This window comes from Capricornis sumatraensis, chromosome 3 (assembly GCF_032405125.1).
Source record: "Capricornis sumatraensis isolate serow.1 chromosome 3, serow.2, whole genome shotgun sequence".
Classification (NCBI taxonomy): domain Eukaryota; kingdom Metazoa; phylum Chordata; class Mammalia; order Artiodactyla; family Bovidae; genus Capricornis; species Capricornis sumatraensis.
Genome location: NC_091071.1, coordinates 76,221,760 through 76,238,207, shown reverse-complemented (window position 1 = coordinate 76,238,207; position 16,448 = coordinate 76,221,760). Strand labels below are relative to the sequence as shown.

General features: G+C 36.7%; 1 protein-coding gene across 2 annotated transcripts in view; it reads right to left on the bottom strand.

Annotated features, from left to right (window-relative positions):
* Positions 1-838: 838 nt before the first annotated feature.
* Positions 839-16,448, bottom strand: part of GRB14 (growth factor receptor bound protein 14) — a 123,268-nt gene continuing 107,658 nt past the window's right edge. For both annotated transcript variants that reach the window (XM_068967291.1, XM_068967292.1), the window contains 6 exons: positions 12,387-12,467; positions 5,574-5,690; positions 5,411-5,483; positions 5,192-5,279; positions 2,477-2,570; positions 839-1,174 (listed from right to left, as the gene is read on the bottom strand). In XM_068967291.1, the coding sequence (XP_068823392.1) occupies positions 1,028-1,174; positions 2,477-2,570; positions 5,192-5,279; positions 5,411-5,483; positions 5,574-5,690; positions 12,387-12,467 (600 nt within the window). In that variant the 3' untranslated portion in view covers positions 839-1,027. The remainder of the gene's footprint in view (positions 1,175-2,476; positions 2,571-5,191; positions 5,280-5,410; positions 5,484-5,573; positions 5,691-12,386; positions 12,468-16,448) is intronic.

Here is a 16,448-nt window from a genome sequence, read left to right as displayed (position 1 = left end):
TCCCAAAACCTTTGTCTTCCACAGTGATGTTGCCAAGGTGAGAAAAGGAAAAGTGGGTATGAAAAGAGAACAGCATGGATTTACCTATTTGAATCTTAATAGATTTTTACATCTTTGATTTTAATATTTGATCAGGTTAATGATCTAGCTGTATAAGGATCTAAAGAATCTTCTGAAAGTTACAGCATGGGGCAAATGGGAAATATTAAGGTGAAAATGTTACACTGTCATAAATTTACATGCCATGAGAAAGCATGTGCAAATTATCTAAATCCCCTCTACATTTTGATCATATTTTTTTTTTTTACCTTTTGATCATTTTCTTAAAAACAGGTAGACAGTCAATCCTTAAATAAATGAAAAAAATGCAATAAATAATGTCACTGATAGGTATAATACCAGTGTAAATATTATGGTATAATTAATAATTTAATATGTAATAAATGTCATTCTGAAAAATCAATATATTTCAAAATAATTTTAAGCTGTTATTTCAAAATATGATTTGCTCTTAAGGTTATAATAAACTCAGAAAATATACAATTCAAAATAGTTTTTAGTTTTGTTAACAGGTTTCAAGTAGCTTCTTTTAATTGATAACTCCAATTTTTATCATACTTCTTAAGTTATAAAAACAGTAGTATTATTGAAATTCAGTCCGCAAATAATTCATTCTGAGCTTCAAATTTTTTTCACATTTTGTGGTTGAGAATTCTAATGCTGCTATAGTAAATAAGGACAGAAAGATGTCTAAATTATGCATATTTGGAGAAAATATTATAATAATATAAAATCACACAAGAACACACCAAATCATTTTTTTCTGAGGTTTAATTTTAACTAATGAATTTTTAAATGATGAAGGTAATGTCAATCCAAATCCTGAATTATTTGTCACATACAAACTATTTTTTGTAATTGCAGGTGAAATAGATTATTTTCACCATGGCAATGCCTTCACCCTTATTTATGGTCTTTTTCTTGAGTTCTTTTTCCTCAACAGTTTAACAAGTCACTTCTGGTTTGGCTAAAGTGCAATCCTAGCACAATAATGTTTCAGCTTGCAAGGAAGAACGCCCTTATTGAGTTGATAGAACTCCACCAACTGGATTAGATCCGTAAATCTTGTATGTCCATCATCTAGGGTGTGGAACATCTCACCATCATCTTCCACCTGAAACAGGAAAAACAATAAACCAGTAAGAAGGGAAAAAACTACTCAGAAAGTCAATCATGTTCTATTGCACACTGCATCTTTAAATGCCCAAACTGACACATTTATAGTACTAAAGGACATTGCAAAGAAGATTCTGGCACATCCACTTCTTTTTTGTAACTTTACTTTCATTTAAAGGAAATATCATCTGATCCCAAGGTAAGCAGTGTGGCTCTACTTCCTGTATCTTTAATTCTCTTAACGTTCTGTAGTTAGAATAGTAGAACAAGTCTGCATCAATACAGTACACAGTGAGAAATCTGCACTATTTAGTGTAAGAGGAAACAAAAGATTTTCGTATGCCTACCCTCAGAACACAATTTCCATTTCTAATTGCTGTCTACCTAAAGACGCGCTTTGTATATTTAAAAATGAATATCCACCAGAATTTGTATCAGTAAATTGATTCTGGAGCCGTCAGTCAAACATTATGTTAATGGAATGACAGGTTGATTTGTTGTGTTTTGCTTTGCTTTTTCCCTTTGCATTGAGATCTTTGGGCATTAAGCAATTCATAATTTGCCAGGGATGTCACTCACATAATCAAATGCAGTCAGGAAGAAACTTCATATGGATTGGATAACTTCAAAAAGAGTTCATTTGAAAAAAGAAAACACTAGCAACTCAGCAATTTCATGTTAATACTTTCTTGAAAGTAGCCTGGATCTCTGTTCCACACTATCTGGTTCTAATACACAGACTACATGCATACATACATGCACGCATGCGCATACACACACACATACGCAGCAGAAGCAATAACAACAACAAAATCTCAAAGCAAGCTGTGCCACCTGGAAGCAGAATGACAGTTTTAAAAGGTGTTCAGAATAGTTTAAATAATGATCTCCAGTGCTACAACACCTGCTTACTTATCCATAATGATGATTATAAACAAAACTACAAAAAAGCATTTTTGGGACAAGAGAGGAGAATATGCTTTAAAATAATGGTTTTTAAAGAACCACTAGTAGATTTCAGGAGAAAGAATTTTCAGTGGCCTTTTAATAATAGGTGGCATGGGGTCTATACAATATTACCAAATCATATTTCATGAGAAAAGGGAAATTTAATTTTTACAATTCCTGTATTTCTTATATTAATTCAGACTCATAAAACCATTTCTGCCATACTTAACTCTAGTCAAAGCACAAGCTCCCATATTATATTTAATAAAAGAACCAAAGAAAACTAAAGTCTCCAAAAGCTTATGCATTAAGATCATCTCTAATACACAAATAAGAAATCACAAATACTTACTGGTATAATTTGAAAGTGCTTTATTTTTTGTCCATGACTCATTGACAGTACAAAAGTTTTGGGGTTACTCTGACTATCCCGTACCAAGAAAACTCTAAAGAGAGAGAAGGAATTTCAATATTTTTCTATATTTATTCATGGACTTAATAGAAATATAGCCTATACCAAATCCAGGAAGTATATTTCTAAATGTACCCAGAGTTTTCCTTTACTGTGTATTCAATGATGGGATTATCCAACATGGTAAACAATATGGTATGATATACTCTAATACTATAAAACTATCATTGGAATGAATTTAATTTTAATAGTAAAAATACACAGTCATTTGTCAGATTTTTTGCTCACAATAACCAATATAAAGCTATGCTGGCATCAACAATTATTGCCAAGTCCTTTTTCCATTGGGAAGTTGGGTAATCATATGCAACTCTTTGGTACAGAGAATGAATCATTAGCATATTGTTACTTCTGGGTCATGTAAGGTCCTGCAGAAAGAAAATTTTTAGAATTAAAAAATTTTAAACCCACACTTCTATACTGGATCCTTTTTTTTTTTTTTAAATTCTGGTTCCTACTATTACATACAACTGAAACTGAGAAGTGAATATATTCTAAAAAATCAATCCTGAAATCATTTATTAAATGTTTGAGCAAAATATTTTTAGTAAAAGAAACATCCAAACAACATTTACTTCAACCTTGAAAAAGGTAGCATAAAGTCTCTATAACAGGCTAGAAAAACAAGACATGTCCTAATGGCCTAAGAAAAATGTGGCCAGGCGTGGATTCTTATTAACTGGCAACTCAGTGCATCACCGTCTTTGTATTAATTGCTGGCAAACAAACTGTGGGAACAGTCCCCACTGGTGACTCCAATACTAATCTCACTGTGCCTGGGGAAAGAAACAGCCAAATGTGAGCCATCACAGACGTCTGACAAGATTAACCATTTCATCTGTGCTGTGTGATTCTGACATTACATCTCTGGGAGATGGGACAAAAGGGAGTTTCCCTGGTCAGTCAAGCTCTAAGTCTCTCCCCATTCCAGATTCCTGAGTGGATCAACACTACCACCTAGTGGACTGCCTGACAGCATCACATCTTTCTTAAAAAAAAAAAAAAAAAGGAATACCAAAAACAATTTTTTAAAATTAAAAAACATAAAACATAACGATACTGTCATTCTTTATGCAGTTATGTCATTCAATTCAAAAAACTGGGCTCAGAAATAAGGAAAATTATAATCCTCCAAAACATTTTGACAATCCTTTGTGATTTGTTTCTTTTATTGGTCTTATCAGATGGTAATTCTGCTGATTGTTCAGATTTAATCTAAAAAGATCTAGTTCCATGCAGAGTATATTGAAATCTTTTCTTATTTAGAGCCTACTGAAATGCTGACTTGCTATTAATAATCTTCTACATGAAAACACATTTTTGTCCAAATGTCTGTATTAAATCACCTTGAAATCTTGCCATCATCTTAATCCAACCCTTGAAGATATAAGATCCCATTACTACTTGTTTAAATTGATGCTGGTTTTATTTCCCATCCAAACCTCAATACAACCTCCTTAATCTGTACTGCATTTAGGAATAAAATTCAGCTAATAATATATTATAGGAAGTATCTGTAACATTGAGTAATTTGAGAAGAATAAAATTCTTTAGACCATAAATCTTGCATAATAAATTTACTGCTTCTCCTGTGTCTTCTATGGTATCCCACAAAAAGATAACATAAGTCAAAAAGTACTATTTTCATAGGTTTATATTACTTGAAACTTAAAATTTAGAGGAAAGAACTGGGATGTAAATGGAAAAACATGAAATAGTCTAAGTACATAAGAAACAGCTTTTTACTTTACTTTTACTTTATTTTTTTTATTTATTTATTTTTTAATTTTAAAATCTTTAATTCTTACATGTGTTCCCAAACATGAACCCCCCCTCCCACCTCCCTCCCCATAACATCTCAGTGGGTCATCCCCATGCACCAACCCCAAGCATGCTGTATCCTGTGTCAGACATGGACTGGCGATTCAATTCTTACATGATAGTATACATGATAGAATGCCATTCTCCAAAATCATCCCACCCTCTCCCTCTCCCTCTGAGTCCAAAAGTCCGTTATACACCGCTGTGTCTTTTTTCCTGTCTTGCATACAGGGTCGTCATTGCCATCTTTCTAGATTCCATATATATGTGTTAGTATACTGTATTGGTGTTTTTCTTTCTGGCTTACTTCACTCTGTATAATCGGCTTTTACTTTAAAACACCCTCCATCAAACTTAAAAAAATGTGCAATGTGTAAGATGTGGTTCGTGGTTTTGTAGGATGTGGTTTTGTCATGACACAAACCATACTTTGCCATCGTACTAATCAATTCAAACCAAAATGTTGACACGCCAAAACGTGTTCAGTTTTTCCCCCATCAATTAATATCTGAGATGCACAGAATGGGAAAATATTAACTACCACTGTTTAAGACCAGAGAATCCTATTCAACTGTCTTCTTTATGGACAAAGACTACGCAGCCACTATGTAACAGGTATTGTCTAGGTATTACTAGGATCCAGTGGCAACCATCCTTACAGCACAAAGTCACTGCTGTTTTATTGAGCTGAAATCAAAACTCTCTGTGCGTTGAATAAGTAATTACTGATTATAGGAGAAATCAAAAATCAGTGCTATTCAAAATCTAACTTACCCATCCACTAGACCTTGCTGAATAATCAATCGCTGAGCTTCCTCTCTAGAAATTTTGTGGTGAAACCATGGTTGGGACCGGTGGATAGCTGAAGAAATAAAGTGGGGTAATACAAGATTTGTTTGAAATGATCATAGTCTAATGACATGTGCTTTGACCCTGGCCCCTCAGTGACTGCATCTAAATGCAACCTTCCCACCCAGCTGGCCACAGACATACCCATGCTTGTGGCAGAGCTCTGTGAGGATGCAGTGGGGCTACCGTGACTGCCCAGGCGCAAACATCCTTTTTTCTGCATAAGGAAGTGGGGAACAAGTTTCAACTTTCGGGGTGAAACAAATTCAAATCATAAAATTTTGAAGAACATGAAGCTAATCTGTACCCTCCAAGCTAGTCCTTCTTCAACTGCGACAGAAAGGGCTTCAGTGGGATTTTCTATAACTCTTGTTTTCTGGCCTGAGAAGTCCATTGCTACCAGGGAATTCTCTGATATACTTCTCTGGAAAAAAGCACATTTTTTTTTTTACCTTGAAAATACCTTTGAAGTTACCTTTCAGTTCTTTGCTGGCAATACATTTCCATTTTAGGATATGGTTCCAAAGGTAACTAGCAGGAAATTAAAAAGTTAACAATACATATTGAATAGAAAATGACGCTATAAAATAATTTAAGTAAGTTACACAGTTATTTGTTAAGGTCACTGAATTAAGTGAGATTAATAGCTTTCAAGGTAAGTATGTTTTTCTCCTAAAGCAACCCTGTATCTTTGTATTCATTTAAGCAGAAAAAAAACAACTTACAAAAAAAATAACCCTTCATATGGCTAAAAATATCCATTGCTTCCAAATTCATCTCTCTATTGTGCTTTGAAATTCATCAATGATTATTTAAATGTTAAATCTATCTACTTATAAAAACAGCTTTTATTAAGATTCAAGATACACTAAAGCTATAACAGATTGACTTACATTACTTCTTTAGAAAGAAACAGTACTCATATTTTATAATAAACCAACATGTATTTTAAAAGTTTATCACATGAACTTGCCTCTAACTTAGAAAATGAAATTTAATGAAATAATTCTGATAACTCCATAATATTAAAATTTCTATGATTTAGTCTGTGAATGTTTTTTCATCTTATGGGCATAAACATGGCAAAATGAGAGTTGCAAAACTTAGTCTGAATGATGAAAGAACCAATATAAAAGGAAGACATCGTTAAATAAACATAATTTTAAACAAGTAAGAAAGTCATCTTTGCCAATTATTTTTTTATTCATAGTCTCTGATTGTGAAAATAAAACACCCAAAACATGGACCTTATTTTATTTATTTTTTTGTTTAGGACTCTAATTCATAACCATCTTTCTTAAGAATGTGTCATCTTAAATAATGTATCCTAAAAAAAAAAAAAAAAAACACTTGTCAAACTCTCTGATTACAAGTGACACTCGGTTTACAGGAATTAAACCTCTCCAAAAGACAAAATATCCAAAACCAGCATGTGCATGCATGCTAAGTCACTTGAGTTGTGTCCAACTCTTTGTGACCCTATAGGTCACAGTCTGTTGGATTATTGAAAAAGTGAGTGAGTTCCAGAAAATCATCTATTTCTGCTTTATTGACTATGCCAAAGCCTTTGACTGTGTGGATCACAACAAACTGTGGAAAATTCTGAAAGAGAAGGGAATACCAGACCACCTGACCTGTCTCTTGAGAAATCTTTATGTCAGTCAAGAAGCAACAGTTAGAACTGGACACGGAACAACAGACTGGTATATAATCAGGAAAGGAGTACATCAAGGCTGTATATTGTCATCTTGCTTATTTAATGTATATGCAGAGGACATCATGAGAAACGCTGGACTGGATGAAGCACAAGCTGGAATTGAGATTGCTGGGAGAAATATCAATAACCACAGACATGCAGATGATACCACCCTTATGGCAGAAAGCGAAGATGAACTCAAAAGCCTCTTGATGAAAGTGAAAGAGAAGAGTGAAAACGTTGGCTTAAAGCTCAACATTCAGAAAACCAAGATCATGGCATCTGGTCCCATCACTTCATGGCAAACAGACAGGGAAACAATGGAAACAGTGACAGACTTTATTTTGGGGGGCTCCAAAATCACTGCAGATGGTGACTGTAGACATGAAATTAAAAGATGCTTGCTCCTTGGAAGGAAAGTTATGATGAACCTGCTGCTGCTGCTGCTGCTGCTAAGTTGCTTCAGTCGTGTCCGACTCTGTGTGACCCCAGAGACGGCAGCCCACCAGGCTCCTGTGTCCCTGGGATTCTTCAGGCAAGAACACTGGAGTGGGTCGCCATTTCCTTCTCCAAAGCATGAAAGTGAAAAGTGAAAATGAAGTCGCTCAGGAGTGTCCGACTCTTAGCGACCCCATGGACTGCAGCCCACCAGGCTCCTTCGTCCATGGGATTTTCCAGGCAAGAGTACTGGAGTGGGGTGCCATCGCCTTCTCCGACAGCATATTAAAAAGCATAGACATTACTTTGCCAACAAAGGTCCATCTAGTCAAAGCTTTAGTTTTTCCAGTAGCCATGTATGGATGTGAGAGTTGGACTATAAGAAAGCTGAGCAGTGAAGAATTGATGCTTTTGAACTGTGGTGTTGGAGGAGACTCTTGAGAGTCCCTTGGACTGCAAGGAGATCCAACCAGTCCTGCCTAAAGAAAATCAGTCTGAATATTCATTGGAAGGACTGATGCTGAAGCTGAAACTCCAGTACTTTGGCTACCTGATGTGAATAACTGACTCCTTGGAAAAGACCCTGATGCTGGGAAAGACTGAAGGCAGGAGAAGGGGACAACAGAGGATGAGATGGTTGGATGGCATCACCGACTCCACTGACATGAGTTTGAGTAAGCTCCAGGAGTTGGTGATGGACAGGGAGGCCTGGCGTACTGCAGTCCATGGGTTGCAAAGAGTCGGACACAACTAAATGACTGAACTGAACTGAAGTGAGACCGTGGTCCACCAGACTCCTCTGTCCATGGGATTCTCCTGGCAAGTATACTGGAGCGGGTTGCCATTTCCTCCCCCAGAGGATCTTCCCTACCCAGGGATCAAATCTATGTCTCTTAAATCTCCTGCATTGGCAGGTGAGTTCTTTACCATAGTGCCAACTAGGAAGCCCATAAACCGGCATGGGCAATGTTTAATAGGTTTTCCCCACTGGTCATTAATAGAAGAGCAACATACAAAAAATGGGCTTCCCAGATGGAGCCAGTGCTAAAGAATCTGCCTGCCTACCCAGGAGACAAAACAGATGCTCAATTCTTGGGTCAGGAAGATCCCCCAAAGGAAATGGCAACCTGTTCTAGTATTCCTGCCTGGAAAATTCCATGGACAGAGAAGCCTGATGGGCTACAGTCCATGGGGTTGCAAAGAACCGAACACAACTGAGGTGCATGCACACACACACACACACACACACCACAAAAAATGTTTTCATGGTAAAGGATGAGCCAACATACACCTGGAGACTCCTGGCTTAAGGCCATTTTGCCACTCTGTCCACATGGTTTCTGCCATATCCTGCTTCGTCTAACAGACTCTAGTCAAACGTCTGCTTGAAACAAAACCTGGTTCATACAAAAATGGGAGGGGGGATCATTTATCTCTGCATTACACATCCCACTTTGTCAGCATTTATTATTTCCTCTCGAAACCTTGCTGTAGTGGTCCACAATCTTATTATGGTTCATCTTTATTTGTGGAGATCCAGCATGCAATCTTTCATTTGTTACAGGAGTTTTTGTAACTGACAGCTGCTCTTTCCAGACAGATGCTGTCTCTGTAATCTCTATTTGCTCTCACACCTTACTTTGCCCTTCTCACCCCATGATCTTCTGTGCTGGGTTGTGGACCAGTCGGATATACTTTTGCTTTGTCGACATTAATGAAAAGCTTCTACCTGCCCAAGCCACAGAGTAACTAATCTCAATCATAATGATAGCTTTATCCGTATAACATCTCTGTCTTCACATGCCAAGATGGCCTCTGTAATCACAAGACTCTGATAACATAAAAATACTGTTAGGAAAGAAAAATAAACATAAGCAGTTGTTCTTAATTTGCTTCTCATTTTTTTCCCTATAGTATGACAGGCTGAAATGTAAAACAAGATCCCATGTTCCATAATTACTTGACCTTAAGTAGGGAGTCTACAATACAAATAAGTATTTTCATTTGCTACATTAACTACGCTAGGGGAACACATAGAAATAGAGCAAATGTTTTCTACTGAATGGCAGGTGGTAGATGAAAAATTAATAGTTTACCTTTGGTGGACAAAGAAATAGAAGTGAAGCAAAATCTGACTTGAACCAAAAGGTCATTTTCAGCTCAATTTCTTTCACATAGGAAAGCGACATTGTTAACATTCAGAATCAGTGTATTTCTCAACTATTTGTCCCTTTTTCTAGCTCTTCCACGTGGTGGATAAACAGGCCAAGCCCAAAAAATAAAAGTCCATGATTTTAACAGCATGCCTCTCTTTAAGAAAGAAGGAGCTTGAGTACACCCTCCATTATCCAGATCAACCTTGAGATCAGATCCAAACCCTTTTGAGTGAGGCTGGGCCATGCAATGTTTTTCAGGCAGGTTAGCTAAGCAGCAACTAGCTAACTACTCAGTCTCTGCCATTCCAGGGCTTCCCTGGGGGCTCAGATGGTAAAGAACTGCAATGTAGGAGACTCTGGTTCAATTCCTGGGTCAGGAAGATCCCCTGGAGAAGGGAATGGCAACCTACTCCGGTATTCTTTCCTGGAGAATTCCATGGACAGAGAAGCCTGGCGGGTGATAGTCCATGGGGTTGCAAAGAGTCAGACACGACTGAGCAACTGACTTTCACATAAACATGCAGTGCAGGCCATAGTAAGAGGGCACAGAATTTCCTCAGATAGTGTCCTCCCATCAGTGTCATACAGAGCCACAGGACATCAGAAGTGTAATCATTTCTACAGATCACATGCCACCCTGCCTTATTTTATACTGCAGGACAGCAGTGTCTCAACCAAAGTCACACTCTTGGTAAAAAGAGTGACAGGCCCTATCTAAGGTTATTTTCTGTACCACGGGATGGGAGGTACAGGGAAGAAAATGCAATTTGGAATGTCTAGCTCAAGGTCAAATATGGGAAACAATACATAAGAACTTCAGTTGATTTGCTTCTCCCATCCTCTCATTCTGGCCAGGGTTTAACTAATAGATGTTCCTTTAAATGAATTCACTTTTTTGTCCTAAAAAAAGACTAAATATCTGCTTCTTGAAATATCTGCTGATGACTCTCCCTTCAAAGCCTGATGGGGTAGCTACTGTGTGTTGTATATAGTTAAGATGTTCATTATGGTATGATAATTTTTTTCTCATTTCCCTTCTCAAAATGAATCCCTGGAGAAGAAGACAATATTGTCCCTTAAAACTATAACTAAAGTAGGCAAAGTTTTTCCTGCTGTTCCTTGAACATGCTGCCTTGATGAAAACCCACAGAGGCAGGTGAGGTCACTGGTTCTCTCATCTCAAAATTATTCTGGGATTCTGTATACATATCAAAGTAAACACAAATGCCTCCCCAATCTTCTAGGTTTCCTTCATGAAAATTAAGAAGAGTAGAGATGCCATTTTGTCTGCTCATGTCAACTGCCATACAGGACTAGGTCCTTGTCCTCATCACAGAGATTTAAACCTCTTGTCCTTGAACTCCTGTTTACAGCCAAATTCAAGACTCAAGGAGTGTCTTTTCTTATACAAGGTGTTGAACAAATAAAGCTACATTAACTGAACTGTCATAGATTTACTGATCAACAGTAGAATCAGTTTCAATGGAAAGAAGCAAGAATAATACTATACTTGCATATTAATGACAATGATGAGACTGGAAAGGACTTATTTTATAGCATTTTTTCCCTATGATTAAGAGGATACTAAATAATAATTGCCTCCAAATCATGGCCGCTATTAACATGCTCATCGTAATAACTTTAGACTCTGAAAGAAATTTAGAAGGATTTAGAAAAGGATTAAGATAATAAAATTCATTATTCATATATACATGAATTAAAAGATTAGGGTGAGCTGACAAATTATAAAAATTCTCACCTTAAAGCTACTGCTTTTATAAAAATTCATTACATTCCTTACTTTCTTATTTTAGAGCTAAAAAGTAATAGATATAAAAAATGAAAAGTTACTCTTCCTTAACTTAAACACCATAACTACAGAATTGGAATTCTTTTTCCATATTAGTCTATCAGGATACATAATCGACATTATTTCATGCCTCATTCCTAGAACTGAGCGTTTTATCTGCTATGTTACCATGTGCAAAAACGCACCTCCCTTGGTCACAGCCATGAAAAGCATGTTTTAACCTAAGTGTAAATGCAGCATGTTAGCTAATTTGTCATACAAGCTCATACGTCCAAATTTCCAATATACTCAACAGTCAAGAGCACAAGCAAAAACAGCAGAACATAAACTTTAAGTTCAAAAATAAATTTCTTGTTAATGCACAGGAAATTAAAATTAGGTCCCAAAGACGGGGAAAGATGTATCTGTGTATAAATATCCAAGTGCCATTTAGGATAAACTTGTGAAGCGGTGCTAGTCTTAATGTAATGCACAACCAATATTTTGGCTTGCATCTTTTGGGTTTCCTGGAGAGCGGTATGTTTTTCAAGGACCTGAAACTTTAAAAATATTATTGTTAGTCAGAATGCAAAAGAAATCACAGGCTATGATAATCCCAGAATTAATATTTAAATAAATAAACCTATAATCAAATCAATAATTAAGAAATATCTACACTCTTGAGGACAGTGTTCTATAAAATATCTTAAGATCTAATCCTCAATGTAATGACATACAATGACTCTCATAATTCTTTCAAATATTTAAAATTTTTCTTTAACATAAAACATTATTTTAAGTGACTACTTAATGTATGCCCCACTATTTGATTTTATCACATAGGCTGTACTCATATAAGATCCAAAAGCAAATAGTTTAATATAACATGGTAAGAAGCTGTCCAAAAGTTACTTTACTTGACCAAAACAAAACAACAAAAAAAGGAAATGTATTGTAATGTACATTTATAATGTAACGTGATTGCAAATTAATGTAATGTAAATATAAAATTAAACGTAGGTTCAAAAACTTGGTCCTTACCATGGGAGATATACTCTGAGAACTGTAGCCACTTCTGCCTTGATATGGATGCATGTAATTCTGGTACAGCTGCATGCCATACTGCAGAATAAATAAATAAAAGCACAGTCCCACCACTTTTACCACATGCATAACTTATGAGAATAAATACTTTCATTCATTATACATCAATATAAAAAATGAAAACTACAGGCTTTCATTAAAACAAATAAGTAAAGCAACCAAAATTTTGCAAGATAAAATTTTACGTTCTAAATAGGACAGTTTAAAAGCATGGTTTTTATTGAGACCCACCCTTAAGTTCTAGCTCACAATACAAGGATCTGGAATTGACATTCCTACTCATTATTCTTAGTGTCGATAGCACCATAACCATGTGGAGTGGTATATCACCTAGTGATAAGATAGCTCACTTGGGAAGTCTTCCTGAGTTTATGGTACAAAGACTCTAAGAATCTGACACACATCCTAAGCAGAACTGGGTAAAATTTACCATAACTCTACAATGACAAATTTACCATAACTCTTCAATGACTGATTGATGAATTACACTGTCTTTTGAAGATTCCTGGCACTGTACCATCCTTTGGTAACAACACTCTTAGGCCATTGTTTAATTTTTGACTTTAAATTCTGGGAATCAAAATGGTGGGGCATCAGGCTGATTTCAGACAAAGGGTCATGGCATACAATGTAAAGAGCAGTAGATAACTACACAATCTTTACTTTCAAGAGGTAGCATCATAAGAACCAGACTGCCAGGCTACGATAAGAAAGTGGGTCTGGATTATAATTGGCTTATTAGTTTGAGAAACACTAAGAATGTCAACTGCCATGGCCAAACATCTTGCAGGAGCCCTCATCTGAAACTGGAAGACAACCCCTTAGATTTAAGTTATTCCCTTAAAGAAAAAAAAAAAAAGGAAGAAAGAAAGGAAGAAACCAATGGAACAGATAGGTTTATCCTTTTTTTCTGCTACCCTCTATAATTCTCTCCATTTCATGGAGCCATTATGAACTTAAAAGTAGGTCCTATGTAAAAGACTTTGAAACGACCATGGAAACCAGTATTACCCTTAGGATGAATTTCATTTAAACATTCCAACAGAGCTATTTCTCTATTAAAAACTATTTTCTTGAAAGCAATTCCAGCAATGTGGATATATTTGGTAATTAGGCAGAAAGTCAGAGGGGGGCGAGGGAAGTCACTGTTTTCAAGATTTTGCTTTTAATATGAATACAAACCCAGAGTCATTTAAAATTCTCTGTGTTGACTTCTTTATCCAATTATTTCCCAACTTCTAAAAGTTTTTTTTTAATTTAAGGTTTGATTGACATTAATAGGATCTAATGAAATTTATTTTAAATCAACTCTAAGCATACCATGACTTTAAAAAGAAGACAGAGGAGCTTAATTTCTAGTCAAGTTCATTTTGAAGAATATATAATAGACTCCAACCAACACTTTCACAAGTACGTGCTGCCTGGACACCTTTTATTCACCTGCAGTGAAAAGTCTGCCATCTACTAATAAGATTGTTTTCTTCAAAGACGTTCTGTCCCCAGTACCCCTGGCTTTAGGAAGTTGCTTCTGTGCTGCTGAAAGTCTTTAGTAGGCAGTTAACTCTGGTCAAGGGGTAGGGCATGGATCACCTTAATATTTCCCTGTCCTATGGAGGGGCACATAAGGCACCAAAATATGTCAAAGGGTTCTAACTGAAGGAAAGGGGGAAAGACACCATGTACCTGGGACACTCTACATGAACAAATCTCCCCTTTTCTAAGTCTCTGATTTTTTTCTGATTCTATATGGAAATGGAATTTTTTCAAAGAGAATGGGAATATTTCTGTTTGTTGCTACATGAAGAGTTTACATGTATATGTGATAAAGAAAGGAAAATAAAGCAAGAGGCCAAAATTCTTGGGGGAGACTATATCTAATAAGCAGCATATAATGGAAACAAAAAGGGTACTTCTGGTTGAGCCAATATAACATAGACTAGTCTTCCCTTGCTCCTTGCTGATAAACTGTGGAAATAACACAATAGACAACCAAAGGAGATGATCAAAAGCTACCTCTAACCCTAGGTGAGCCCAGCTGCACCAGCCATGGGGATCAAATTAGTATCTCACTGACAACAAGCTGCCAGTCCCCTATTATACAGTCTCAAATGTGTCTGTGCTGGCAGGCCCAGGCTTCCTGTAACTGATTATTTTAAAATGTAAAACAGATCATATCACTTTCCTGTTTGATTCCATGGTGGTTTCTCATTGGTTCCGTGCTAAAGGACTTTACTGATGCTGGCCTGTATTTTCAGCCTCATCTGGAAAAGCTTTGCCATAATTGAAACAAACAGGGAACATGGATGTAGTAGCAGAATAAAGGGCCATATATGTCCACATCCTGGAACCTGTGAATATAATACATCAGGCTAACTGTGTGTGTGTTAAGTCGCTCAGTCATGTCTGACTCTTTGCGACCCCATGGACTGTAGCCCACCAGGTTCCTCTGTCCATGGAATTCTCCAAGCAAGGATACTCGAGTAGGTTCCTAGGCTAGCCGGCAAAGGGGAAATAAGGTTGCAGATACGATTAAGGGTGTTGATCAGCTGACTTTGAAATGATATGATTGTCTTAGATGATCCTGCTAGATCCAGTGTAATCACAAGGGTCCTTATCCAGAGCCAGAAGAGAGAAACAGAAAAAAGGGAGCATGGAAAGAACTCAGCAGGATATTGCTGCCTTTAAGGATGGAGGAAGGTGTCATGAGCAGTCTCTAAAGGCTGGAAAGGGCAAGAAAACAGATCCTCCCTTAAAGCCTCCAAAAGAGAATGGAGCCCTGTTGACACCTTTTTAGGCCAATAGACCCATTTCAGGTGTCTGAATGACAGAGGTGAAGGACAATAATTTTGTGTTTTAAACCACTATGCTGGTAGTAATGTGTTACAGCAGCTATAGAAAACTGATACAAGACAGCCTCTTTAAACTGGGCATCTGGGACTTGAAAGAGACTGAGAAGAGTTAAACAATAAGAAGGCACAATCTTCCAGAAACTGAGCATTCTGGATATAAAAAGAACAAAGCTTTCAGTATATCATTTCTCAGAAATACATCTGTTTTTAGACTAACAATCTGTATTATAACCTATGGCATCTTATATTCACTATGGACCAAGCAACTTGCCATTGCCTAAAATTGATGGGATTTAAAAGTCATTAGCATCAAACCTTGCAAAGGGATTGCCAGTGGCTAGAAAGAACCTCAAAGACCATGGCAGAGCACTCATATGCCTCCCCAAAGCTCTTGAAAGCACAGAGCTGGATAATCTGTGGAAAATATAAGTATCCATGACTCTGAGATGAAAATGATTCAGAAAATTCAGATTTAGAATATGAAGAAGTTTCATGAATACCTTAACTAATTTATTTCATATATATATATGTGTGTGTGTATGTGTGTGTGTGTACATACACAAAATTGATAACTGACGATAGGCCTAAATAAATCTAAATACTCAAATGAAAATAAAAATTATAAGTGATGTAAAACCTCACATCATAATTTTATTGGCACAATTCTTATCTTTCTAGTTACATAAAAATAATGGAGCATCCTAATAAAATCAATGGCATGTTAGAGTTACTGAAGGACTTTTAAAGGAAGTGGGTTTACCACCTGCTTCTGTGTTGGGTATTTGAATCTGAGCCCATGAGAAGGGAGAAAGTCTTGCTAAACAAGGTTGGAAGGTATCTCCTCAATCAGCCTAGCTAGACTTCCAGAGTTCTGATGGAAGGGGAGAGAAAATCAGAGACCTTAAGATATTTTCTCTACCATAACTGTGATAGAATAAAGTCTTCCAAATAGTGCCAGCTTCTTTATCTGTGAAAGGAGGGCCTGGATGAAGTCAGTGGTTCTTAATCAGGCAGACACTTGGAACTCAATCACTAACTCAGGATCCCCGAGGATGCAGCTGGGCACACGGAACCTCAGAAAGCACCTCCTGTGATTCCAATGCATGTCTCTGGTTACCAAGTTACTACTGCCTTGACTGGTTGGTTTCCA